The 25,782-nt window shown below is 40.8% G+C and overlaps 1 protein-coding gene across 4 annotated transcripts in view; it reads left to right on the top strand.

The window, feature by feature from the left end:
• Positions 1–25,782, top strand: part of PXDNL (peroxidasin like) — a 497,888-nt gene that overhangs the window by 300,609 nt on the left and 171,497 nt on the right. For all 4 annotated transcript variants that reach the window (XR_010159545.1, XR_010159546.1, XM_519754.8 and 1 more), the window contains exon 5: positions 18,596–18,667. Coding sequence is in view for 2 of the 4 variants with exons in the window: in XM_519754.8 (XP_519754.6) it covers positions 18,596–18,667 (72 nt within the window). In the remaining 2 variants the exon portion in view is untranslated. The remainder of the gene's footprint in view (positions 1–18,595; positions 18,668–25,782) is intronic.

The raw sequence follows: 25,782 nt of genomic DNA, 5'->3' as shown, positions 1-25,782 counted from the left end.
GGTTTGATGTGCATAGAAACACTTGATTCTCCCAAGTATTGTGTGCTCCTTGAGAACAGGGACTCTGGCAGTCTTGGCCCAAGAATCAGTGACATGTGCCCAGATGGAGCTCCAGGGCTCTCATAGGCCAGTTGGAAATTCAGCATTGGAATCCGTCTGTGGGTTTACAGAAGTCCTCACAGAAGTTCTTATTCAGGAGGTATGAGAGTTAGCCATTTCCTTTTTATTTGTGCTTCGAAAAGATTAACATGTTAAAGAAGTCTATGATAAAAACAAAACAAGATACACTGACCCTGACGTTAGGAAGAACACTGTGAAGAAACAGTAGCCTTAAAGAGGTTTGTTAGAGACACAGCCTTGCTATTATATGAAGATAAATTAAGGAACTAACTACACCAAACAGAAGCAATCTGTTAAAGTCAACATTAATCACACCGAAAAGTACGTTTCATTTGATTTTACACCCAACTATAAAGAAATAGAGTGGAGAACAAAAACAACTCTTTGCCTTTAGCTGTTAATTTAGAAGGGCTAAAAAAATAGTCATTAATATTTTATTGATTAGATGCTGATCTTCACAAACAGGAAGCAACAGTTACAATGTACTAGATTGCAATTAATCTCGGCTCTCCCTCTGAAGCTAGTTGAAAGCTTGTCACCAGTTAGGAAAAAGAACAAGATCATATAAAATTATCCCTTGATAAAACATATAAGAGGCAATTACACATATAATAGTGTTATCATTCATCTTTGATTTGCCATAGAATGCTAGTATGTTACATTTTATTTTGCACTGGCATTTTAGAAATAACAAACCTACTGCTCTGGCAAAGAAGCTAGACCAAGTCTTAGAAAGCATGAGCAAGACATAGTCAATTGTGTCTACAATGGATAGGAAAAGGTTCTATTACTATTTTAGCACCCTGAGCGTTATTATATATACCATTATTATTGGTTTTAAACTTGAGTACAGTAAAAGCACTTTGCACAGTATACACTAATATTTTCTTCAGAAAGTACTTCAATATATTTTAGTATATTTTGATTATGATATGGCATCTATATTTCATTGCTATAAAACAATGGTTTTCTATTAGAGTTTTATGTAAGAATCACCTGGAGAATTTCTGAAAAATAACACTGCCTGGGTATCACCCAGCCCAATGAAATCAGAATCTCTCAGGGTGGATACTTGATAAAAAATCTAAAAAACCTAGATTTTTTAAAAAAGTTATCCAGGCAAATATAATATTCAATCAGAGCTGAGCATCAGTAGTGAAAGGTTACAATGAATTGAAATAAATCATTACTAGTGTTCTACTTATTTGTTTTATAGTTTTCCTGAAAAGAAAGTAAAAGGAAGAATATACAGAACATGCTAAAATGAAATAAAAGGTGGATAATTAGAACTTCTGATAATTGGGGTTAATAATAAATAGGAATTAATAGTGTCAAGCTCTATGGCTTGCTAGCTTCTAATTCTTTTATTTATCAGGCTTTGGTGTTGAAGTAGGACCTCAGAGGCATTTTAACTCTTTTAGGCAGGGAGCATCTATTAAATGCATAATTTATACATCTTAATTGGTCCCTAGTGTCAGGAAACAGTTAAAGGGGCCCTGGCAGCATTTTACTACCAAGGAATGATTTACGATGTAGCCAATGGCAAGAACAGAAAGGACTGTGTGACTTGAGGCAAGTTATATCATTTCTTTGTATGTCTCATCTCATTCTGGCAGATGAGAATAATATAGCACTCTCTAGAAAATGCTAATATTGTAAAACTAATTTTGTCTAGAAATATACTGGGATAGAATGTCGATTTAAAGTAAAATAAAGCGCCATGAACAAACCCTAATTACTTATCATGGTGGATTTTCTGACTATCAATCCTCTTACTTTGAAGGAGAAATACAAATGAAAGTATATTCTTGGAAAGGCTGTAATTTGTTTCTGTCAAAGCCAAGATACTCACAGAGGCTCAGGCTTAAATACCAGTTTATCTGCTCTACAGGCCAAGTGAAAATTCTTTCTAGAGTTGACTTGAATTTGTGTTTCTAATCAAAAGTGGCTGTGCTATATTTTCACAATCAGGGCTCTGCTTTTCACCATGCATATTTTACATAAATTGAATAGAAGAAATATAACATGTTTCTTTGATTTAAATTATAGGATGTTGTTACTCATCTCAGAATGATCTTTGTAAATATAAAATTTGTTTTTTAAAGTTACATAATTTTATTTCAACAGAGGCTTTAATAATATCCTTTAAAAGTCAGAAACACAGAAAAAAATCCACCCAAAGCTGAAGCTATATCCTTTCAATTGTTTTATTATTGAAAATATGTCTTCTTATACCTCAGTTATGATTCGAAATTGAAATTTCACCCCCCAGAGGCTTATAAAGTTACTTAGAGGGTTTTAAAAACTACTATATATCTTTATTAATATAAAAACTTGAACCAGATGAGTACTTTAAAATCTTGTAAAACATGAAATTAGGAAAGAGGAAAAAACTAATAGAAATCTGATATCAAAATGATCACAATTATTGTGACAGTCTGTACTTTGTGCTTTGTATGTCTATATATGAGAATATTTCACTCACACCCATGAAACTTCCAAAAGATTGTTATTTCCACTTGTGACAAGTAAGAACATTAGCTCTCAGGGAGTTCTGATTACTTTCCAGAGATCAGACAAATCAAGCCAAGAGCTTATTCTCTCCCCTGTGGGAGGAGACTGACAGTCCATCAATCCCGTGAGATGTTCACGAGGGAGGACAAGAGGAAGAGAAAATGAAGGCAAGGAATGTGTTTTCCTCACAGCTCCCAAGGACTTTTGCCATGGACAGGGAAGAGAAACATCTAAAGAAGCATCCGCAGTGCGCTTGGGTACATGTTTAGTGGTGTGTGTCAAGAGTGCCTGGAGAACATGGATGCCGGGCACTTTGTTTCCAAGTCAGCTTCCCAGAACTATCAGGTATGTGTTCACAGTGGGTTCCTTCTCCACCTCTCGACAATGCCTCCACCCCTGGAGCCTCACAGCAGCACAGACCAGCTAGGGTGTGACCTGCCCCCTGGAACCCTAGCGTCTGTGGATGATCTCCCCCTGCTCTTCCATCTAAGCTCTCTTCCACTGAGCCCCTGAAGAGCCTGCAAGTCCATGACCAGGGTGCTTCCATATCACCCCGATTGTCCCTCACTGTCCTTGCCCCCTTCCCTCCTCAGCAGGCATCCACCTGGGGGCTTCAACACTGAGGTTCTCACGTCCCTGTAAGGTGAGGCTAAGCTCTGGCGAGGACGCAGCCTCCTCCTGGCTTCACGCTGCTGTTTGCATCTAGTGTAACTTTAGGTCTAATTCTCTTTATTCTTTACTATGTATTTCTCTGCTTAAGACAATGTCATGATGCTTCAGACCAAAGTTTCTCCAAGTATGTTTCTCCAATGTGTATGTTATGAAATGGGAATTTTGCACAGAGCAACAATGATTGTGGGGATGAAAAGGACATTGGCTTGTCTCAAATGCCTCTTTTCTTCAATACTTTGGTTTCTGGAGGTCAGTGTGGGGATGCAACTTTCTCCCATTTCCAGGGCTGTATTTATTATGTCTCTGGGATTTCCATCAAGCCCCAGAGGGTCTTGCTCAGTTGCTTGGACTTTGTGGAGTGGCATAGTGGATGTGGGCATGGACATACTTAAGTGGTGTCATTTGCTCAAAGTATTGAACAGGGGGTTCAGGAGCACCAACTGATTTATATTCTGCCTTCCTTTGTCAGTCCTATGTATTGGAAGGCATTTAGATTGTACTATTGGAAGATGCTACCTGAAGGATTGGTGCATTACAGATAATTATATCATAAACATTTGAATTATCAAAACATGTGAATTTTCATAATATAGTATTGAGTCTGCTGCCCCGCGTCTTAAATGTTGCATTTGGAAAGCTTCATCCAGGGATGGTTCCGTATATAGCAACCTGACACTTTCTATTACATCTGAAATTAATGATTTAAAAGGAAAGAAATAAGGATTGCAATTTGGAAATATGTTTGCTGACTGAAACAATTGAGTCTTTTTTGCAATTTTATTCATTAACTATTTCATACAACTATCATTATGGTTTTGTCCTAGTATCTTTCCCTTCCCTATTATCCTCTAAATGTTAAAAGCCTACTGTTAGTTTATTTCTCATGGCTCCAGATGAGATAAAAGCCATTTATTCTCAATGCAATGCAAATATGCTCAGGATTTCAAGCATCAACCAACTTCCTCAGTGAGGAATAGAGCTCCGCGTTCTTCTTCAATAACTGTAAGGGGTTCTATTCATGGCAGAATGTCCTCCTCTAATTTGTATATGGCTTACATCCAGAAGTGAAATGTAAAACAAAACCATTGTTATGGAAATAGAGGAGAAACAATATTCATTTATGGTCAGGTTTGGTTAAAGCTGTGTCTAGTTCTCTCTGAGGTGTAAATCCCCAGGTGACAATCAACTACGTCTACGTCTGGAAACTGGTTTTATGGGTTTAATTGGGAGAGTCTTCCAGGCCAGAATATTTAGAACATTGTAGAATTTTATAGTTGGTTAGACTCTTGTGGAGCAAACTTAAATATAACTTTTTACAGTAGATGCATTTACAAAAGTGAATTTGAGTTTCTAAAGCCGATTTAGAATAAAGGAGGAAGGCATGCATGCATGCCAATACTAATCTATAGTGTGTTGTTCTCTGTCACTATTGTGAGAAAATATATTTATAGAAAATGTTTCAATATTGTGCATCAGTGACCAATGCTAATTTTTCTGTAACTTTCATTATAGCTTCATTCTCTTTCTTATTTAAAAGTTTCTGTTGTTGTAGTAATCAAATGCCATGCTTGTCTGAAGTCACAAAAAGAATGCAGTAAGGTTGCATTGGTGTGCGAGCTGAGGCTTCTTCTGGTCCCTTGCACAGTGTGACTCATCTTCCCCTGCTACTAAGATGTGGGCCCACCACCTTCATGCTCGGGGTGGCCCTGAAGCAACTTTCACAAGGCACAGTGCAGGGCATGTCAGTGCTGACCTCTTGTACTTCCCTTTCCTCACTGCTTCCATCCTCAGACTGTTTATGCCCAGGCCCTGCCTGCAAGTGCACAGCCTCACCTGGAGAGCAGCACAGCCTCACCTGTGGGCATCAGCCTGCATCATGACTCCTCCACCCCACCCACCACTTGTTCATCTCCCCTCTGCAACCAGGTCTTCAACACTGCTGCTAGCTAGAGTCCTGTTTTGTTTGAACGAATCTTAGCTTCCTGATGGTTATGTACAATTGATTTTGTTTGTATGAAAACTCAAGAAGCAGAGGGAAAGGTGGATCTTTCCACAGCATGCAGGCACAGACCCTTCCAGGATGCCTTCCTTGCCTTATAATTGGAACAGAACCTAGGTTGGGCTGCTTGCCTCTTGAGAGTTGGTGGGAGGAAAAGCAGCTTTATTCAAGAGCCAGCAAACTGAGAAGATGGCAGACTAGTGTACTAAGTAACCATCTTAAGTCAGTATAGATTTCAGACTCTTTTTTATGTTAAGGGAAGCAGGGTGGGGAGGAGGGAATTGAGATCAAGAGTCACGTGATTGTGACTGCAGCCATCTGGGCACCAGCGAGGGTCCAAGAAGGTTGGAAACTTTGTCCTTGGCCAGGTCATAGTGCTTTTGTAAATCTTCAACAAAACATCATTAGTTGTTTACATACTTCCCCTTTAATCCCAGAGTTAGCTTCAAAAACTACATGTGGCTGTTTCTGCATTTTATCTCAGTGCTCTAAAGTTATCCTAGCCTACATGCAGGATTGGGTAAAGACCCCTTAAACAAAAATGGAGTGTGTTATATTCATTCATTTGCTGTTTCCCTGTTACAGAATCAATGCCGCCATCTCCCTTTTTCTATATTACTCTTCCAAAGAGATCTTCACTTTATGGCTGAGAGGGGGACGTATTGGAATATCTCCTCCTTTGTGATCAGGTCCTTCTTCTCTGATTTCTTTCTGTGCTTCTCTCACTTCTTAGAAATCCCACCATCCGTGTCATGTCAGGTCTACTTCTTACCCCTGTCCTCATATCTCAGGAGGCTCAGTCTTTGCTCCTCTTCACACATTTATTTCCTCCCCTGGATCTAACTTTGTTGCTCTCTTTTCTTCATGGCAAGAGTTCTGAAATTTCTACATTATGCTGCCCTTCTCTGAAATACCCTATACTTGTTCCGTTTTCAAAATGTCAGTAGGTGTATAAATTGTGCACACCTGCCCACTTGAGTTTTTTTTTTATGGGAATGGTTTCAGAGGGAGCGGTCTGATCTGACGAGCATTGTTCACGGCCACAGTGCCATAAAATCATGGCGCATGAAGGAGATGTCAGAGCAGGCAGCCATTCCTTTGCTTTTAAAAATTCAACTGAAATCTTTTAGCCAGTAACTTGGCTGGATGATGGGGGCATTCAGGTTCAGGGCTGAGAAGAAATATAGCAGATACAGTATACTGGGGAAGGGGGCTTTACCTTCTCCTTTTCTTGTGTTTTTCTCACATTTCTTCTCAAGCCTACTGTACCCATGAGAGGGAGCATTGCACTCTTCATCCTGGGCGTTTATCCCCCTTCTCGGGCACTTCTCCCTAGAAAGGGGGGAGTGCATTTGATTGGTTGGTGATTGATATCCCTGGATCAGGGTGGCTCTGCGGTGACCTCAGTCATCCTTTTTCTGCCCTGCCTGCCTGAATCTGGCCTGCAGCCCCCTCCTTGCAACTGGTCAGTGAGTGCCTTTGGAGTACATACTCCAGGCCCTGCATATCTCTGTACATAAGCTTGGGAAGGGGACCCGATGATTTTAATTTGGAAGCAGGAAGTAAGAGTCCCCGTGCTGACCTCAGCACCAACCTAGTTGTCCATTCCAGTGTTTCACAAAGAGGCCTGCATTGGGAGTCACTTCTCCATCAGCAACCAGCCCCTCTATTATTATATTGCTCTATTGTATGCTCTATTAACTCTGGAGGGAAGGAGGCCAAATACTGCTAGCCCCTGTCTAAAGTTCTAAGCCATAAGGATTTTCTCAACCTCCTCTGTTCTCTAGTTGCCTTGGACTTCTGCTATGTATCAGGAAGGTGCTAGGTGATTTTTACAGATGATCTGCAATCTTCCACTGCCCTGGCATGAAGTATCATCAGCCACAGCATCACAGAATGATTGAGGGGTCAAATAAGAAGATGAGTGCAGGCCTGCATGTGTCCAGTGCTGAAGCTTCTCTTGCCCCATCCTACCCCTGTAAAAGCCTCTGGGATCCATTTCTGCATTTTCTCTTGGGGTTATCTCTGCTTCACATGAGACCCGCTGCCTCATTTCTTCTTTCCTAGACCACGATAGCATCCTCATAGCTAACACATCCCTTGATCTGTTCCATTGTACCACCTTTGACCGAATTGTGACCCTAAATTGCAGCACTGACAACATCAATTTCCTGAGCCTGAAACCCTTTAATTAGTGCTTAAAAAAATACAGACCAGCCCCTACATATCTCAGTGTTCACAGGCAAACACAGTAATGTTTTTGCCTATGTTGGCTAAGCTGGTCACAAACTCCTGACCTCAGATGATCCACCCGCTTTGGCCTCCCGAAGTGCTGAGATTACAGGCGTGAACCATAGTGGCCAGCCCCAGGAATCTTAAATTCCAAAATATCACCCGATGAGCCTCAGGTCTCCTGTGCTTCTTAGGTCATGTTTCAGGCCTGCCCTCATGGGATGGTTTTATCTCATCTAAAATCTATCCATGCCTTCCAGATTTAAGTCCCTCTGCATGTGGCCTATAGTTCCTTTCCCTTGTGTGCTTTGTCCTATGCTCCTGCTGTACTTTAGATTCAAATATGAGCCAACCTCAGTGTCTATTTCTTTATTTCTGCTTTCTACTCCACTGTGTTGGAGGAAACCACAAAATCACAAGGCTGTACTATTTTGAGTCACAACAAACCCATCTCGAATTTCAAGTAGATCCTCAAATAATTCAATTTTTCCAGAAACTCATGTTTGGTAAGAGGAAGTCTTAGCATGATCTTCTAGAACTAGGTGAGATGAGTTTCTCAGTAAGATCATGCTCTCGATGGGTCAATAAAGGTGAAAACTAAAACTTGACCATGGTGTAGCAATGACAAGGAGCACAATGGAACTCCTTCTCTTGCTGGCTCTGTGGACTCTTCCCAATGTGCCTTTCTTGCCTTAGATCCAATACTCCCCCTACATTTCATAGGTGACTTGGCCTTCCGCCTTTCTAGAACCTTGTGCTAAGGGTCTGTTGGGCATTATCTCTGATCTTGCAGCAGCCCTGCAATATAGATAATATTGTCATTTTTCAGTTTTAATGGGTGTCTTTTGCATGCCAAAACTCTTTTAGTATCTGGGCTGTGGCACTAAACAAAACATAAAATCCCTGACCTTGAGGGACCTGCTAACATTCTAGCAGGGAAGGCAAGCTTTAAAACTAATAAATGAACAAGCATATTGCATAGTACAATGCAAGTTTTTGGCAAATATTTAAATCGGTATATACACACACACACATATATATGTATATATATACATATACGTGTGTGTGTATGTGTGTGTGTGTGTATATTTATGTGTGTGTGTGTGTGTGTGTATGTGTATATATATATGCAGAACCAGGGGAGGGAGGGGTTGAGAAGTGCCAGGACGTGGGAATGTGGTTGTAATTTGAAAAAGGAAGGGTCACAGTTGGGCTCATTGAGTGGGTGGCATTTGAGCAAAGGCTTGGTGGGCAGGGAAGGAGACACATGCATGCCAGGGAGGCACAGCGCAGGCAGAAAGGCAACCGCTGCTAACACCCTAAGTTAGGAGTGAGCCTGGCATGCGAGAGCAACAGCTTGAATGCTGATGTGGCTGGAGCAGAGAGACAGGCCCAGTTAGCACAGAACTGTGTAGATCAGAGGAACAGATTTGATTTGTATCATTGTGAGCGATGTGCATTTTATTCTGAGTGAGCACTGGAGGGTTTTGAAGGACAGTTGTCATGCCTGATCCAACAGGCCTTATAATGGTCACTCTGATTTCTGTGTTTCTTGCATTCTTCTTTATAAAAATGTATTTGACAAATAAATGTTGTATATATTTATAATGTACGACATGATGCTTAGATACATGTATACATTGTGAAATGGCCAAGTCAAGCTAATTAACCTATGTCTTACCTCATACGCTTATTGTTTTGTGTGTGTGGTGAGAGCATCTAAAATCTCCTATCTCAACAAGGACGGCTATGTAGACAATAGGCTATGGCCTGGCAAGGGTGGGGGACCAGTTGGTTGCTTTGCTGTACACTAGGCCAGAAGTGGTGTGGCTTCAGAGTAAGGAGGCAGTAGGGTAGGTTTGGGATGGGTGCAGCATCTGGATCTCTTTTACAACCAACCACTTAGATGTAGGATGTTGGAGAAAGAAAGAAGTCAAAGGAATTACTGAGATTCTTGCCCTAAACAACTAGAAGGAAGTGTGGTCCTCAGCTGAGATGGACATGCTGGGAAGTGGGCATGAAGACTAATCAGGACTGCAGATTTGCACACACCAAGTTTGAGTTGTCTACTAGGCAGCCACATGGGCATGGGGCTGGCAGTAGGGCATGGGTCTCCAATGTAAGGCGGCGGTGAGGGCTGGCTGTGCAATGTGGGTATCTTTGGCACCTGAAAGTGCTCATGTTCCTGGTACTGGATGCTGTTGAGTTTGGCTGGAAAAAAGGAGAAGCCTCAGGACTCAGCCCCAGGCACTCCAGTCCAGGAGGCTGGGGAAAGAGAAGGAAGCAGTGAAGGGCCCTGAGCAGGAGGTCCCTTGAGGTGGGAGAGGATCTGGGAGGATGGCATCCTGGAAGCCAGGGAAGAACATGGCAGGGAGAGGGACTAACCGACACATTCCAATGCTGCTGAAAATCCACTAGGGAAAGGACTAAGAAGTCAGTCCCAGCTTTAGCAGCAATGATCAAAAGGAGCTGAGCTCCTTGTCCTGCATGACGTAGCCACAATTCAAAATTCACACCCCTATTTTTCTTTTCTACATTTCTCTTACATTTCACAGTTGACTTTGCCTTTTACCTTAAGGGGAAAATTGAGGGCAAAGCTAATAGACCTCTCACTAGCTTTCCTTGTGACAAGAGACAATTGTGAGTTAGTGCCCATTTCCTTTGTTCCAGCCTGTTTCACTGGGACACATTCCTGCCTCCTTTTTACAGTCACATTTTCCAATAGCCCTTTCGGTGCCATCGAGTACCATTGGTCCTGTGCAGGGTCTTCCTCACTTTGCTTCTATTAATTCTTTCCCCTTCTTATTTGGCACCCCTTTAATAGTTTGCTATCATTTCATTTTTCTAGGATCCTTTGAAAAAGCTCTTGCAGCCTTCAATTGAGGCTCCACATGGCAGGCATCGTCACCACCACTCCTTCCTGCTCAGAAAATAAAGCAGGCTGTAGCTCAGGTGTTTCTCAACCTGGCACTGTTGACATTTTGGGCTTAGTAATGTTGTGGGGCTGGCCCAGGTCATGTAGGATAGGACGTTGAGCAACACCCTGGTCCCTACCCACTGGAGGCTAGTAGCACCACCACCTCCAGCTGCGACAACTAAAAGCATCTCCAGACATTGCCAGATATTCCCTGGGAGGATGGAGGGGGACAAAACAAAATCATCCTAAGCTGAAAACCACTGCAAACCATTGCTCTAGCTGGAGTCTCTCTCTAGCTAACTTCCAGTCCTTTGTTTGCATAGCTGCTGGCAATGTTGTAAAATAAAAATTTCACTTAGAAATTTCATTTCTTTAAATCTTGTCATGTGTCCTTATATCTTTAAGGTAAAGTTCAAATCACCTTGTTGAGCACAAAGGAAATGTGTGATTCAGTTCCTGCCCAAGTCCATCTTTCCAGAGTTCTGCAGGCACCCAGTGCTTCTGTCCCGCTCAGCTCCTTACTGTTCTGTGCAAGAGTCCTGCATTTTCATGTCTCTGCACTTCACATACATTTGTCTCCGCACTTTCTACACTGTCTTTTCTCTTTTGCACCTAGGTCAGTACTGTTTGTCCACAAAAGTTAGGTAGAGAATCCTTTTCTTTGTATAACCTTTCTTTATCTTTAAATCTAATGTAGATATTTGGATTCTCATGGTATTCCTTGCATCCCATTATTATAATAAGTATTCTACAAGACTGTGGTCATTGATTCCTTGTATTTTACCACTCACCTAATTCCAGTCTCTGAGAAGGTCAAGGATCTTGTCTCACACTTCACAGGCACTCAATAAGTACTTATTAATGTTTTAATATACTAAAGGAGCCAGAGGAATGAAGTTACATCTGACACAAGCAGTCACTAAGTCCTTAATGGAAAAAAAAGTACTGTTGAGCTTAAATGGGTGAGAAAACACTTTAACTGTTAGACACTATGAAAAAAATCGGAGAGATTCCAGAGATAATGAATTTGGTTAGAGGGTGCTCAGACTTATGAGGGAGGGAAAAGTCACAGGTTGGCGCTGAATCTTGAAATGCCTTGAATTCCTGCTAAAGACAGTGAGAAGACATTGATGATCCTTAATAAAGGGGATGGTCTAATCTGCATTTTTTCAGGAAGAACCACCAAATAATTCAACCTAGTGTAGATTGGAAAGAAGAGACTGGATTTACATGGAACATTTATAGCTATTAGTTCAGGCAAAAAGAGTCAGAGATTGAAAAAGAGTGAGAAAGATTTTTCATAACTCTCAACCATACTGTATCTAAACTATTGTAGAAACATGGCTTTTTCTGTAACTAGTCTTTTTTTTTTTTTTTTTTTTTTGAGACAGAGTCTCACTCTGTCACCCAGGCTGGAGTGCAGTGGTGCAATCTCAGCTCACTGCAACCTCCGAATCCCTGGTTCAAGCGATTCTCCTGCCTCAGCCTCCCGAGTAGCTGGGATTACAGGCACGCGCCACCATGCCCAGCTAATTTTTGTATTTTTAGTAGAGACGGGGTTTCACCATGTTGGCCAGGATGGTCTCAATCTCCTGATCTCGTGATCCGCCCGCCTTGGCCTCCCAAAGTGCTGGGATTATAGGCGTGAGCCACTGTGCCCAGCCTTTTTCTGTAACTATTCTAATTTAGGATTGAAATAACTTCCCAAAGAGTGAAGCTTGTGCAGTATGATTTTTAACTGGTTTTAACTCTTTAAGAATAAATATAATTCTCTTTATAATGAATTTTGGTAGAATACACTGTTATTGACTTTAGCACAGCATGCAAATGAGATGCTGGAAAGCTTTTCTCTGGAAACTAACAGATTATGATAATTCAGTCAATTTTTCCTTTAAAATCAGTTGAAATAATTTACCATGCTCTGAAATAAGGATCTTCATTCAGATGTTTAATTAATTCCTGAATGGTATGAATAATTTGTTGGTGTAATAGATAATTCTTGCTTGCTATTGTGCAATGAAGCTAAAGCGTGCCTATTTTAATCTTAGCTGAGATTATTATACAGAAAGTTTGTGTCATCTCAATGCACCCAGCCTGTGGATGTGAGGCAGGACATGGTGGATCTCCAAGCCAGCTGTCAGCAAACTGCTTTTCCTCTGAGCTCTTTTTCATGTGCTAGGATTGTTGACATCTTATATTCAATATCCCCTGTATTGCAGGCTTCAGATTCAGATGTCCTTAGCTTATGTTACACACATATAGACACATGCAAAATTACATACACAGACACACAGAGACACTCTGGTGTGCAGCCTCCTTCTACCAACAGTACTCCTTTTTTCTTTACAATCTCATGGATTTTGAGAAAATAAAAAGCAGCCACTTTGTACAAAAAGGTTGAGAACATTGACCGTATATGCTATTTTGATTGTGCAGTTAGATACAGATAAATATAGTGTTTTTCTCCCCATCTCTGCTCTTGCCTTAGATCGGGGTTGCCAAGGTGATCATACGGCACAGAACATTTGTTTTTATGTGGCTCAGTGAGTTCACGCTGAAAGCTAAAGCGATACCAGCAACTTCTCACACTGAGAATCATTCTCTCTCTATTATTTTTGTTGTCATTCTCTGACCACATGTTCTCGCTCTGCATGTTTTAAAGATCATAGGAAGATTTTTGTCCTCACTTTGGTGGCCTGATACCTCGGGGTGGTTGTGTAAATAAATATTTATTCAGATAAGAGATGTCAAATGTGTTGTCAGTGCTCACAAAAATGTGTGATTCAAACATGTCCCTTTGGAGTGAGATGGATTCTCTTGGAGAAGCCCCAGGAAGACTTTGCTAGATGCCCTCTAGGTTCATTAGTGCTCAAGGATTCTACAAAGTTTTAGGAGATACAATTAAACATACATTATGACAGAGCTTACTAAAGTCAGACTTGTGTAAATGTTTGGGACGGTTCTTCCCCAAGGAAATGTAATGCCATTATAGATTGTTGAGCTGATATTAACTCAGAAAGCTTTTATTAGGGTTCATACTCCCATCTTTTGCTTTATACCATAGAACATATGAAAAGTTCAACGTCTTATCCTCACGTTTGCAAAGACAATGCTCATGCAAAAATACTGGCTGGTCATTCATTCTTTCAGTGATCAACTATGTACTGACTATCTATTTGTCAAACTCTGCTAAGAAACTAGGGATGTGAATATTACTTTAAATCAGATATGATTTCTGTCTTCATGGATCTTAGAGTTTAGTTAGGGCAGACAGACATGGATTACATAATCACTCAAATATTACATTGCAACAGTACAATGCTGGGTAAGCCCATAACAGGGGGATTTGACCAGGAGCTCAGGGAAGGCTTTCCAAGGAAAGAGCACAGTAAGATCTGAAAACAGGTCCAGAATTACCAGGCAAGAAGGGTGGGAAGGTTTACTGGGCTACAAAGACAATCATTCAGAGACTGCTGTAGGCAGGAGTATGGCAGGTATGTGGCTGGGAGGAGGCCAGAGCACTGGGATTGAGGTAGAGCAAGAAGGGGATAAAGTGGATACTGGAAGGGCATTTACAGGCAAGACCAGGCTGGAACTTGGGCTCTGTTAAAAAAAGTTCTGTCTTTATTTCTATAGAAATTAAAAGCCATTTAAGGGTCTTATATTTCTATTGAGGGTAGACCAGATAGATGTAGGCAGACCAGTTTGTTCTTGTATTTTAGTAACCGAGGGTATAGTTTGCTCTAGTGTGGAAGTAGTGGGTAAGAGGAGAATGGAATACATTCAAGAGATATTTAGGAGGCAAAATGAAAAACGCAGAATTGGGTAAGATACAGAGAGTGAGGGAGACAGAGGGGTCATTGCTAGTTTTCTGAGTTGTGCAAATAGATATACAGCAGTGCCATAAATTGAGACAAGCAAAAATGGAGGACAGCCAGTATGGTGAAGGAGGATCCTGGGCTGGGTTTCAGACATGTTGGATTTGAGGTTCCTTGAGACATCTAGATGATATTTTAAGAAGACATTGGGTGCATGAATTTAGGTCCTAGAGGTAAATTTGGGTTGGATATGTAATTTGTAGGTCTTCTGCATAGAGATAATAATTGAAGCCATGGATGTTGATGAAATCATCTGGGGAAGCTAAGTATGAATCAACATGACATGACAATGGCAATAATTTCCTGCCTGCTTTAAATAAAGGGATAACTAGTAATTCATTTACATATAAACTTTATGAAGTGACTTAAACAGATTTAAAATCCTCTCAAGTAATCATTCATATTTATCTACCTGCAATAGATATCCAAAAATGGCAGGGTTATCCACAGCCTAGAAAAATAAGATGTAGGAGAGGATAGTCTTGCTATCTTATCAAGGCACAGAAGGGAGTGGAGATCAAAGCTGACTCCCTCCTTATTTGAATCTGCTAAAGCCATCACATAAATCAAACACATATAACCTAAAACATCCTACTGCTTTAAATTGGCTTAAAGTTTTAAAAATTTTTGAAAAAGATTTTGTTAGAAAATTTGTCAAATCATATGGACACAAAACTTAAATATGCTTGCACTATAATCAACAGAACTCTCTGGGTTGTTTTACTTTCCTGCAAGGAACAAAGTCTACTTACATGCATTTTTCTCATTCATTAGTAGTGAATTCCAATACCAGTTGCTTACCCTACTGTGTATTAGATTGAAGTCCAGCAGAAAACATTTGTCCTTCAGGGCATCTCTGGGTGGGTCTAAGATTGCAGTGATTTATTCTAGGGAAGCATGGCTGGAATGGGGAATAGACAGGGCTCTGTGATTAGTGGGCTCTCAGTGGGTGCATTGTGGAAAAGGAGATTATGCATTTCCCATGAATTATGAGCAATTCATAGTAAATATGAATTACTACCTGTGAAATATTTAAATATTGAATCGATAATTATTAATTACTGTGGATAATAAAACACATAGTAGCTATGTGATATTGGATAAGCTTTTGTATGTTATTCTACCCCTTAGATTGTCTCTTTGCTCCAATTTTAGGTGGCTCAGTATGTAAGATGCCCTCCCAAGTGAAAGCTGTCTTTCTACTTCTAGCAATGCAGACACCTGTGCAAACTATGGAGGATGCACATTTGATCAATGATGGCAGGAATACTAGTGCTACTTAAAAATTCTTTTGCTGAACTCAAGTTTTCTTTATAATAAATTGTTTCAAAGCATTAAAAAGTTGAAAGGAAAAAAAAACACTTCTGCTGGGCTTATACATAAGCTAGAATACTCCCTTTGAAAATCTGGGAGTTGTTAGGTTGGCTAAACCACAGACCCGGCTCGTGACTCCTTTCCTGTGACCTATTAGGTTGTTTTATGACTGGAATGTGATGCTTGCCTCCAGTTAAGAACCCCACAGCTTCACATTTAAAAAGCCACTAATGTAGGCAAACTGAGAACAGGAGTGTAGAGAGGATGGGTTTTGCTGGGTTTGTGACTTGGATTTACCATTGATTGGCTTTGTGGCCTTGGGCACTTTCCTTCTCCCTGTGGAGTATCTGTTTCCATACCCAAGAAAGGCTCTGCTCCGGGATTCTTGGATCAGGTTTCCATAGCTCATCTCTGGGTGATCTGTGTCAGCTGAGCCTGTGCATGGCCGCCCCCCACTTGCTGCTAGAGAGGCTGGCTGCGTGAAATTGAACAAATTACTTTATCTCTGTACCACATTTTTCCTAAGTAAATAATGGTGTATTTATAGAACCTACCACACAGTGTAGTTGCAAAAATTAAAAATGACTAAATACATGTAAAGCACTTAGGACAATAAATTTTTTTTTGCTGTTGCTCTTATTTACTTTATGCTAAGTTTGATGCCCTCATCAGCACTTATTCCTAGTCTTCATAAAATGTCTATTTGTACTCTACAGGCCTGGGCCTGTCCAGTATACACAGAGATTGGAATCCAACCATGCGATACATTTCACTTGGGAAGACAAACCTTGTAATGGACCCTCCTTCTAACTCTTTCTTCGCTGCAGTCACAGAGACTTCTCTCTCTTCCCTGCTTTCAGCAGCCAGTCTCTGCCTAACACTCCTCCCTTACATCCTCTTTCACTCTCCCAGCCCCTACCTCCTTTTTAATGTGCTAGACCAATGACACAGGTAATGATTTTGTGGGGGACAGTGTGTGAGTGTGTGGGAGTGAGTATGTGTGTGTGACTGTGTTAGTGTATGTGAGCATATATGTGAATACATGTGTCAGTGCGTGAAAGTGTGTTAGTGTACATGAGACAGTGTGAGTGTGAGCATGACAGTGTGAGTGTGTGAGATTAGGTGAGTGTGTGTGTGTAGATGTGTATCTGAGTGTGATGGTGTGTGTTAGTGTATGTGAGAGTATATGTGAACAAGTGTGAGTGTGCACGAGTGTCCGTGTGTGTGTTAGTGTAAGTGTGGTAGTGCATATGAGTATATGTGAGTAAGTGTGTGAGTGTGAGCATGTGTGGGTATGAGGGAGTCTGAGCATGTGAGGGTGTGTTCATGTAGGTGTGTCAGAGTGTGTCAGTGTGAGACAATGTGAGAGTGTGTGTCTGTCAGTATGAAAGTATGTGTGAAGCTGAGAGTGTCTGTGTGTGTGAGAGTCTGTTAGTGAGTGTGAGTGTGTGTATAATTCAAGGCAACCAAGGTAAAGTTGTTTCATGCTAACCCAAAGGCAATTATTGCCAGGTCTTATACAATGTCACCACGGTAAAATGTCACCACTTTTAAAATGGGCAGAACTCCTGGGAGGAATGCATGGGATACGGGCCAGGATGCTGAATTTCAGAGAGTAGTACAGTGTAGCACTGATTCTGGATCCAACCTAAGGCAGTCTGAAACAATCATACCTTTCCAGTGACATGGTTTTCATTCTCTTGTGATTATTATACTTTTTCATTAGGTGTCTGAAGTACTCTTACTATAATAATGATTTATAAGAAGGAAGCCTAGGAATGAAGTAAAAGTATTTCTTTTTCTTAAACATTTTTCTTTTCTCCTTTCAAAAATATTTCTAACTGTGATGAAATAAATACATTTTATGCAAACGTGGGTTGTAAAGCTTTCTTTTTACTTGCCTGCCATTACTTCAAGTCAGAGAGCTTCCCCTTGACAAAATCAAGTACTATTCACTGTGTCTTCCCACATAAATGTACAATATCCTCTTTTCCAATTTGGTGTGAAAGTTTGTTACTTTTCATGGAAACTTTGTATCTGCAGTGCTTTCTTCAGCAGTTCACTATAGACTGCTATATATCACTGTTGGTTTCACTGAGATTATTTGAAAAAGCTGTGTTCAGAAGTCAGGTGCAGGGAATACACTTAAATTTTCTAAGAGGAGTGTGCAGCCTTCCCCATGGATCTTTCTGTCTGTTGGGAAGATTTGCTTCACAAAGGTCTGCTCAGCTGTCTGCTTTGGAAACATGCTTCTCCATTTCATCACAGGATTTCTGAAGGAAATGCAAGCCTTTCTGTCTTCAGTTGCCCTGCTTTAAGAGAAGCCTTTCTGAAATGGAAGCTTAGGAAATAACTCCTGGATCAGTTGCACAGAGGGGATACCAAGGTCTGAAAAAGTCTAATTCCTAATTCCAAAAGGATTAAAACAAGACACATTACTTCTCATCCATCCCCCAGGGTTAAGATTAATTCATTTCAAGTATGATGATCATATGACATCAAATATGCCATCCTTTGACTCCGTCAGACAGGACACTTCTCCCTGTTCTGAAATGTAAATAAGCATGTGGTCACTTGTAATGTATCTTATTATGTTTGTAATCTTAATTATTACCCTAACTTTGCTTACTTTAAACATTTTAATGAGTAAAAGAGTAATTTCAACAACCAGTTAGCATCGACTCAAGAGGCTCCCTGGGAAAAGGGGGCAGCATCATGCTCCTTTCTGGGTGGGCTTCGGATTCCCCTTTGGAACATCAGGTTTTTAGACCCAGGACTGTGACGAACAGAAGAGACAAAATATCTCAGAGTTTCTGATTTTTGTATGTGATATATAGTGGTTGGGGCCAGTGAAATTCATAATTTCAGCTGAAGCAATTGCTAATTCTTCAAACATTTTATTTTACTCACCAGCACAAGGAATAACCAACTTGATTTTTTGCCTTCCAGGTATATTCATTTCAACCAACTAGAAATGCTACAGCCAGAGACCTTTGGAGACCTTCTGAGATTAGAGCGACTGTAAGTGATGACCCTTTAGATGTCCTTTGCTTCTGCTTTACATTTTCCATTTATACAACCCATCTGACTGCCGTGGAGATCAGGCCACTTTGCTGTAAGCTTTAGAGGCATAGCCTGTACCTTGGCACTATAAAACAGAGTTAATATAAAGCTTTCTATAGTTTAAGATCAATGGAGAAAAGGTGAAATAGCCAATGAAAAACAGGGCAAAAGAGAGGAAGAAGCACTTCACGAATGAGAGAAAGCTATTTAAAAAACTTACATCAGGGGTCGGGCAAGGTGGCTCACACCTGTAATCCCAGTACTTTGGGAGGCTGAGGTGGGCGGATCACCTGAGTTCAGGAGTTTGATACCAGCTTGGCCAAGATAGTGAAACCCTGCCTCTGCTAAAAATACAAAAAAGTAGCTGGACCTGGTGGCGCACTCCTGTAATCCCAGCTACTCAGGAGGCTGAGGCATGAGAATCACTTGAGTCCGGGAGGCGTAGGTTGCAGTGAGCCGAGATCGTGCCACTGCACTCCAGCCTGGGTGACAGAGTGAGACTCCATCTCAAAAACAAACAAACAAACAAACAAACAAACATAACCTTACAGCAGAATCAGTTGAGCATATACATCCCCTATGACCTAGCAGTTTCACTTTCAGGAACATGCACAGCAGAAATTCACATATGTACATACCAGAAAATGTGTTCTTGTATTTGCAGCAGCATTGTTTCTGGTAGCTCCACACTGAGAACTACTCAAGTCTCCAACAACAAAAGAGTAGAGAAATAAGCTGTTGTATATTCATAAAATATAATACTATACTGCAACACAGATGGATGTCAGAAACATTCTGAGAAGAATAATCTAAATGCTGAAACTTGCATAGTTCTATTTTATTCTCAAAAGAAATTTTAAAAGAGATAGCAGAAATATATGTGGTATTGAGAAGTTGAATGGTGCTTACCTTTAGTAGGAGAGAGGCCGTTGGAAATGGCAGGAGGAGCCTCCGTAGGCCTGGCAATGTTTTGTATTCTTTGTTTTTCCTGGGTGGTAATTACACAGCTCTGTTCACTTTCAGGCAAGGCATTGTACTCTACATCACGATGTCTACACTTTTCCAGATGAATGTTGTATTTCAATAAAGGCTTATTAAATAAACAATGACAAACCACAAGGGCACTTGGATATCCTTCTTCTGTTTTGTCTTTTATCAAATGAAGTTACTCTGCTACTTCAGTTTTTCTAATACCTTATATTAATAAATTTATTTATTTATTTAATTTTTTTATTATACTTTAAGTTTTAGGGTACATGTGCACAACGTGCAGGTTAGTTACATATGTATACATGTGCCATGTTGGTGTGCTGCACCCGTTAAGTCATTATTTAACATTAGGTGTATCTCCTAATGCTATCCCTCCCCCCTCCCCCGACACCACAACAGGCCCCGGTGTGTGATGTTCCCCTTCCTGTGTCCATGTGTTCTCATTGTTCAATTCCCACCTATGAGTGACAACATGTGGTGTTTTGTTTTCTGTCCTTGTGATAGTTTGCTGAGAATGATGGTTTCCAGTTTCATCCATGTCCCTACAAAGGACATGAACTCATCCTTTTTTATGGCTGCATAGTATTCCATGGTGTATATGTGCCACATTTTCTTAATCCAGTCTATCATTGTTGGACATTTGGGTTGGTTCCAAGTCTTTGCTATTGTGAATAGTGCCGCAATAAACATACGTGTGCATGTGTCTTTATAGCAGCATGATTTACAGTCCTTTGGGTATGTACCCAGTAATGGGATGGCTGGGTCAAATGATATTTCTAGTTCTAGATCCCTGAGGAATCACCACACTGACTTCCACAATGGTTGAACTAGTTTAGAGTCCCACCCACAGTGTAAAAGTGTTCCTATTTCTCCACATCCTCTCCAGCACCTGATGTTTCCTGACTTCTTAATGATCGTCATTCTAACTGGTGTGAGATGGTATCTCATTGTGGTTTTGATTTGCATTTCTCTGATGGCCAATGATGATGAGCATTTTTTAAGTGTCTGTTGGCTGCATAAATGTCTTCTTTTGAGAAGTGTCTGTTCATATCCTTTGCCCACTTTTTGACGGGGTTGTTTGCTTTTTTCTTGTAAATTTGAGTTCATTGTAGATTCTGGATATTAGCCCTTTGTCAGATGAGTAGATTGCAAAAATTTTCTCCTAGTCTGTAGGTTGCCTGTTCACTCTGATGGTAGTTTCTTTTGCTGTGCATAAGCTCTGTAGTTTAATTAGATCCTGTTTGTCAATTTTGGCTTTTGTAGCCATTGCTTTCGGTGTTTTAGACATGAAGTCCTTGCCCATGCCTATGTCCTGAATGGTATTGCCTAGGTTTTCTTCTAGGGTTTTTATGGTTTTGGGTCTAACATTTAAGTCTTTAATCCATCTCGAGTTAATTTTTGTATAAGGTGTAAGGAAGGGATACAGTTTCAGCTTTCTACATATGGCTAGCCAGTTTTCCCAGCACCATTTATTAAATAGGGAATCCTTTCCCTATTTCTTGTTTTCGTCAGGTTTGTCAAAGATCAGATGGTTGTAGATATGTGGCATTATTTCTGAGGGCTCTGTTCTGTTCCATCGGTCTCTATCTCTGTTTTGGTACCAGTACCATGCTGTTTTGGTTACTGTAGCCTTGTAGTATAGTTTGAAGTCAGGTAGCATGATGCCTCCAGCTTTGTTCTTTTGGCTTAGGATTGACTTGGCAATGCGGGCTCTTTTTTGATTCCATATGAACTTTAAAGTAGTTTTTTCCAATTCTGTGAAGAAAGTCATTGGTAGCTTGATAGGGATGGCATTGAATCTATAAATTACCTTGGGCAGTTGGCCATTTTCATGATATTGATTCTTCCTACCCATGAGCATGGAATGTTCTTACATTTGTTTGTATCCTCTTTTATTTCATTGAGCAGTGGTTTGTAGTTCTCCTTGAAGAGGTCCTTCACGTCCCTTGCAAGTTGGATTCCTAGGTATTTTATTCTCTTTGAAGCAATTGTGAATGGGAGTTCACTCATGATTTGGCTCTCTGTTTGTCTGTTATTGGTGTATAAGAATGCTTGTGATTTTTGCCCATTGATTTTGTATCCTGTATCTTGAGACTTTGCTGAAGTTGCCTATCAGCTTAAGAAGATTTTGGGCTGAGATGACGGGGTTTTCTAAATATACAATCATGTCATCTGCAAACAGGGACAATTTGACTTCCTCTTTTCCTGTTTGAATACCCTTTATTTCCTTCTCCTGCCTAATTGCCCTGGCCACAACTTCCAACACTATGTTGAATAGGAGTGGTGAGAGAGGGCATCCCTGTGTTGTGCCCATTTTCAAAGGGAATGCTTCCAGTTTTTGCCCATTCAGTATGATATTGGCTGTGGGTTTGTCATAGATAGATCTTATTATTTTGAGATACATCCCATCAATACCTAATTTATTGAGAGTTTTTAGCATGAAGGTTGTTGAATTTTGTCAAAGGCCTTTTCTGCATCTATTGAGATAATCATATGCTTTTTGTCATTGGTTCTGTTTATATGCTGGATTACATTTATTGATTTCCATATGTTGAACCAGCCTTGCATCCCAGGGATGAAGCCCACTTGATCATGGTGGATGAGCTTTTTGATGTGCTGCTGGATTCAGTTTGCCAGTATTTTATTGAGGATTTTTGTATTGATGTTCATCAGGGTCATTGGTCTAAAATTCCCTTTTTTTGTTGTGTCTCTGCCAGGCTTTGTTATCAGGATGATGCCAGCCTCATAAAATGAGTTAGAGAGGATTCTCTCTTTTTCTGTTGATTGGAATAGTTTCAGAAGGAATGGTACCAGCTCCTCCTGGTGCCTCTAGTAGAATTTGGCTGTGACTCCTTCTGGTCCTGGCCTTTTTTTGGTTGGTAAGCTATTAATTATTGCCTCACTTTCAGAGCCTGTTATTTATCTATTCAGAGATTCAACTTCTTCCTGGTTTAGTCTTGGGAGGGTGTATGTGTCGAGGAATTTATCCGTTTCTTCTAGATTTTCTAGTTTATTTGCATAGAGGTGTTTATAGTATTCTCTGATGGTAGTTTGTATGTCTGTGGGATCGGTGGTGATATCCCCTTTATCATTTTTTATTGCATCTATTTGATTCTTCTCTCTTTTCTTCCTTATTAGTCTTGCTAGCGGTCTATCAATTTTGTTGATCTTTTCAAAAAACCAGCTCCTGGATTCATTGATTTTTTGAAGGGTTTTTTGTGTCTCTATTTCCTTTAGTTCTGCTCTGATCTTAGTTATTTCTTGCCTTCTGCTAGCTTTTGAATGTGTTTGCTCTTGCTTCTCTAGTTCTTTTAATTGTGATGTTAGGGTGTCAATTTTAGATCTTTCTTGCTTTCTCTTGTGGGCATTTAGTGCTATAAATTTCCCTCTACACACTGCTTTGAATGCATCCCAGAGATTCTGGTATGTTGTGTCTTTGTTCTCGTTGGTTTCAAAGAACATCTTTACTTCTGCCTTCATTTCGTTATGTACCCAGTAGTCATTCAGGAGCAGGTTGTTCAGTCTCCATGTAGTTGAGTGGTTTTGAGTGAGTTTCTTAGTCCTGAGTTCTAGTTTGATTGCACTGTGGTCTGAGAGACAGTTTGTTGTAATTTCTGTTCTTTTACATTTGCTGAGGGGTGCTTTACTTCCAACTATGTGGTCAATTTTGGAATAGGTGTGGTGTGGTGCTGAAAAGAATGTATATTCTGTTGATTTGGGTTGGAGAGTTCTGTAGATGTCTATTAGTTAGGTCCGCTTGGTACAGAGCCGAGTTCAATTCCTGGATATACTTGTTAACTTTCTGTCTCGTTGATCTATGTTGACAGACGGGTGTTAAATTCTCCCATTATTATTGTGTGGGAGTCTAAGTCTCTTTCTAGGTCTCTAAGTACTTGCTTTATGAATCTGGGTGCTCCTGTATTGGGTGCATATATATTTAGGGTAGTTAGCTCTTCTTGTTGAATTGATCCCTTCACCATTATGTAATGGCCTTGTCTCTTTTGATCTTTGTTGGTTTAAATTCTGTTTCATCAGAGACTAGGATTGCAACCCCTGCCTTTTGTTGTTTTCTATTTGCTTGGTAGATCTTCCTCCATCCCTTTATTTTGAGCCTATGTGTGTCTCTGCACGTGAGATGGGTTTCCTGAATACAGCACACTGATGGGTCTTGACTCTTTATCCAATTTGCCAGTCTGTGTCTTTTAATTGGAGCATTTAGTCCATTTACATTTAAGGTTAATATTGTTATGTGTGAATCTGATCCTGTCATTATGATGTTAGCTGGTTACTTTGCTCGTTAGTTGGTGCAGTTACTTCCTAGTCTCGATGGTCTTTACAATTTGGAATGTTTTTGCAGTGGCTGGTGCCGGTTGTTCCTTTCCATGTTTAGTGCTTCCTTCAGGAGCTCTTTTAGGGCAGGCCTGGTGGTGACAAAGTCTCTCAGCATTTGTTTGTCTGTAAAGTATTTTATTTCTCCTTCAGTTATGAAGCTTAGTTTGGCTGGATATGAAATTCTGGGTTGAAAATTCTTTTCTTTAAGAATGTTGAATATTGGCTCCCACTCTCTTCTGGCTTGTAGAGTTTCTGCTGAGAGATCAGCTGTTAGTCTGATGGGCTTCCCTTTGTGGGTAACCTGACCTTTCTCTCTGGCTGCCCTTAACATTTTTTCCTTCATTTCAACTTTGGTGAATCTGACAATTATGTGTCTTGGAGTTGCTCTTCTCGAGGAGTATCTTTGTGGTGTTCTCTGTATTTCCTGAATTTGAATGTTGGCCTGCCTTGCTAGATTGGGAAGTTCTCCTGGATAATATCCTGCAGAGTGTTTTCCAACTTGGTTCCATTCTCCCTGTCACTTTCAGGTGCAACAGTCAGATGTAGATTTGGTCTTTTCACACAGTCCCATATTTCTTGGAGGCTTTGTTCGTTTCTTTTTATTCTTTTTTCTCTAAACTTCTCTTCTTGCTTCATTTCATTCATTTGATCTTCCATCACTGATACCGTTTCTTCCAGTTGATCAAATCGGCTACTGAGGCTTGTGCATTCGTCATGTAGTTCTCGTGCCTTGGTTTTCAGCTCCATCAGGTCCTTTAAGGACTTCTCTGCATTGGTTATTCTAGTTAGCCATTCGTCTAATTTTTTTTCAAGGTTTTTAACTTCTTTGCCATGGGTTCGAACTTCCTACTTTAGCTCGTAGTAGTTTGATCATCTGAAGGCTTCTTCTCTCAATTCGTCAAAAGTCATTCTCCATCCAGCTTTGTTCCATTGCTGGTGAGGAGCTGCCTTCCTTTGGAGGAGGAGAGGCGCTCTGATTTTTAGAGTTTCCAGTTTTTGTGCTCTGTTTTTTCCCCATGTTTGTGGTTTTATCTACTTTTGGTCTTTGATGATGGTGACGTACAGATGGGGTTTTGGTGTAGATGTCCTTTCTGTTTGTTAGTTTTCCTTCTAACAGTCAGGACCCTCAGCTGCAGGTCTGTTGGAGTTTGCTGGAGGTCCACTCCAGATCCTGTTTGCTTGGGTATCAGCAGCGCAGTCTGCAGAACAGTGGATATTGGTGAGCAGCAAATGTTGCTGCCTGATCGTTCCTCTGGAAGTTTTGTCTCAGAGGAGTACCTGGCCGTGTGAGTTGTCAGTCTGTCCCTACTAGGGGGTGCCTCCCAGTTAGGCTATTCAGGGTTCAGGGACCCACTTGAGGAGGCAGTCTGTCTGTTCTCAGATCTCCAGCTGGGTGCTGGGAGAACCACTACTCTCTTCAAAGCTGTCAGACAGGGACATGTAAGTCTGCAGAGGATTCTGCTGCCTTTTGTTTGGCTATGCCCTGCCCCCAGAGGTGGAGTCTACAAAGGCAGGCAGGCCTCCTTGCGCTGCGGTGGGCTCCACCCATTTCGAGCTTCCTGGCTGCTTTGTTTATGTACTCAAACCTGGACAATTGCAGGCGCCCCTCCCCCAGCCTCGCTGCTGCCTTTCAGTTTGATCTGAGACTGCTGTGCTAGCAATGAGAGAGGCTCCATGGGCATAAGACCCTCCGAGCCAGGTGCAGGATACAATCTCCTGGTGTGCCATTTGCTAAGACCATTGGAAAAGCA

Source organism: Pan troglodytes, chromosome 7, assembly GCF_028858775.2.
Source record: "Pan troglodytes isolate AG18354 chromosome 7, NHGRI_mPanTro3-v2.0_pri, whole genome shotgun sequence".
NCBI lineage: Eukaryota > Metazoa > Chordata > Mammalia > Primates > Hominidae > Pan > Pan troglodytes.
Note: the sequence above shows the minus strand (reverse complement) of the source record. Positions and strands in the feature narration are given on the sequence as shown.